The sequence below is a fragment of the Perkinsus marinus genome (genome assembly GCF_000006405.1).
Source record: "Perkinsus marinus ATCC 50983 genomic scaffold scf_1104296950876, whole genome shotgun sequence".
Taxonomy (NCBI): domain Eukaryota; phylum Perkinsozoa; order Perkinsida; family Perkinsidae; genus Perkinsus; species Perkinsus marinus.
In genome coordinates, this window is record NW_003209476.1 from 1 (window position 1) to 984 (window position 984).

General features: G+C 44.4%; 1 protein-coding gene across 1 annotated transcript; it reads left to right on the forward strand.

Annotated features, from left to right (window-relative positions):
* Positions 1 to 292: 292 nt before the first annotated feature.
* On the forward strand, positions 293 to 640 carry Pmar_PMAR012856 (hypothetical protein; the record flags this gene model as incomplete). The annotated part of the gene is made up of 3 exons (XM_002777882.1): positions 293 to 406; positions 499 to 579; positions 611 to 640. The coding sequence occupies 3 exons, from the start codon at positions 293 to 295 to the stop codon at positions 638 to 640; spliced, it is 225 nt and encodes a 74-aa protein (XP_002777928.1).
* Between the last annotated feature and the right edge of the window lie 344 nt (positions 641 to 984).

The window sequence follows — 984 nt, forward strand, 5'->3', positions numbered from 1 at the left end:
TCACGCCACAGTCGTCTGTAGCGGATACCGACCATATACTGGGCTTTACATTGCAGTAAGAGCATCACGTATCTCATCAGTATCCATTTAGTATAGGCTGTGTTCGTAGCCGATCGTACTAGGACTCCCTCAGGTATTGGCAATGTTTTCTATGTCGGGCACAACGCTTTTGATACGCTACAGTGCCATAGGTAAGATAGGATGAAGTATCCCTGTTGTAGTATCTGTTCACATTTCAGGTAATGTATCGACCTGGAGTGGCTTTGCTTCGAGACAGTGCGTGTTGTCTGTGATGGCTCTAGTAGCTGGGTTCGCGTTAGCAAAGAGTGATGATAACCAGGATTTGCCTGCTACAGTCCTACCCAATGAAGTTATTGGTTTGGCAGTCATTGCTGGTCTATCGCAGGTGGGTGTCCTTCGGGTCATCTCTGTGTTAGTTGAGGATGAATGCTTGTATATACGTTCCGCGTAGTCCCACGTTATGGTCGGATTTTTCAGGCGCTAGCGATATTTGCTCTGAACGCGGCTTTGCTGTATCCTTCTACGAGTCTTGTCAACGTGATTGCCTCCTCCCAGTCCGTAGTTGTGCTCTTTCTCAATCTTGCTATAGATGGTTTGCTCCCATGCCTATCTCAATTGATTGGTATGTCTATTCTTCTCACTGGTGTTATCTTAAGTTCGTTGTTGCCACCGTCGATGCCACAGGATGGGGTTGATTGCAGGAAAGAGGCGTTCCGAGTGGAGAACCTCTCTACTCGAGAGAGTTTGTTAGATCATAGTAGCAGTCTTGTGTAATTGATAATTTCTAAGCATGTCTAATTATGGTTTTCATTTTGAAGGATTTGTAGTCTGAGTATGTCTAACATTGTTTTTTTTCAATAATCATTTTTTATAATAACTCGCTCTAAGACGTCGAGTCAGCGTGTATAGACCATGGGAGCTCCAGCTCGCGGTCTACTATTACTGTAATCATCATTTCTCTAG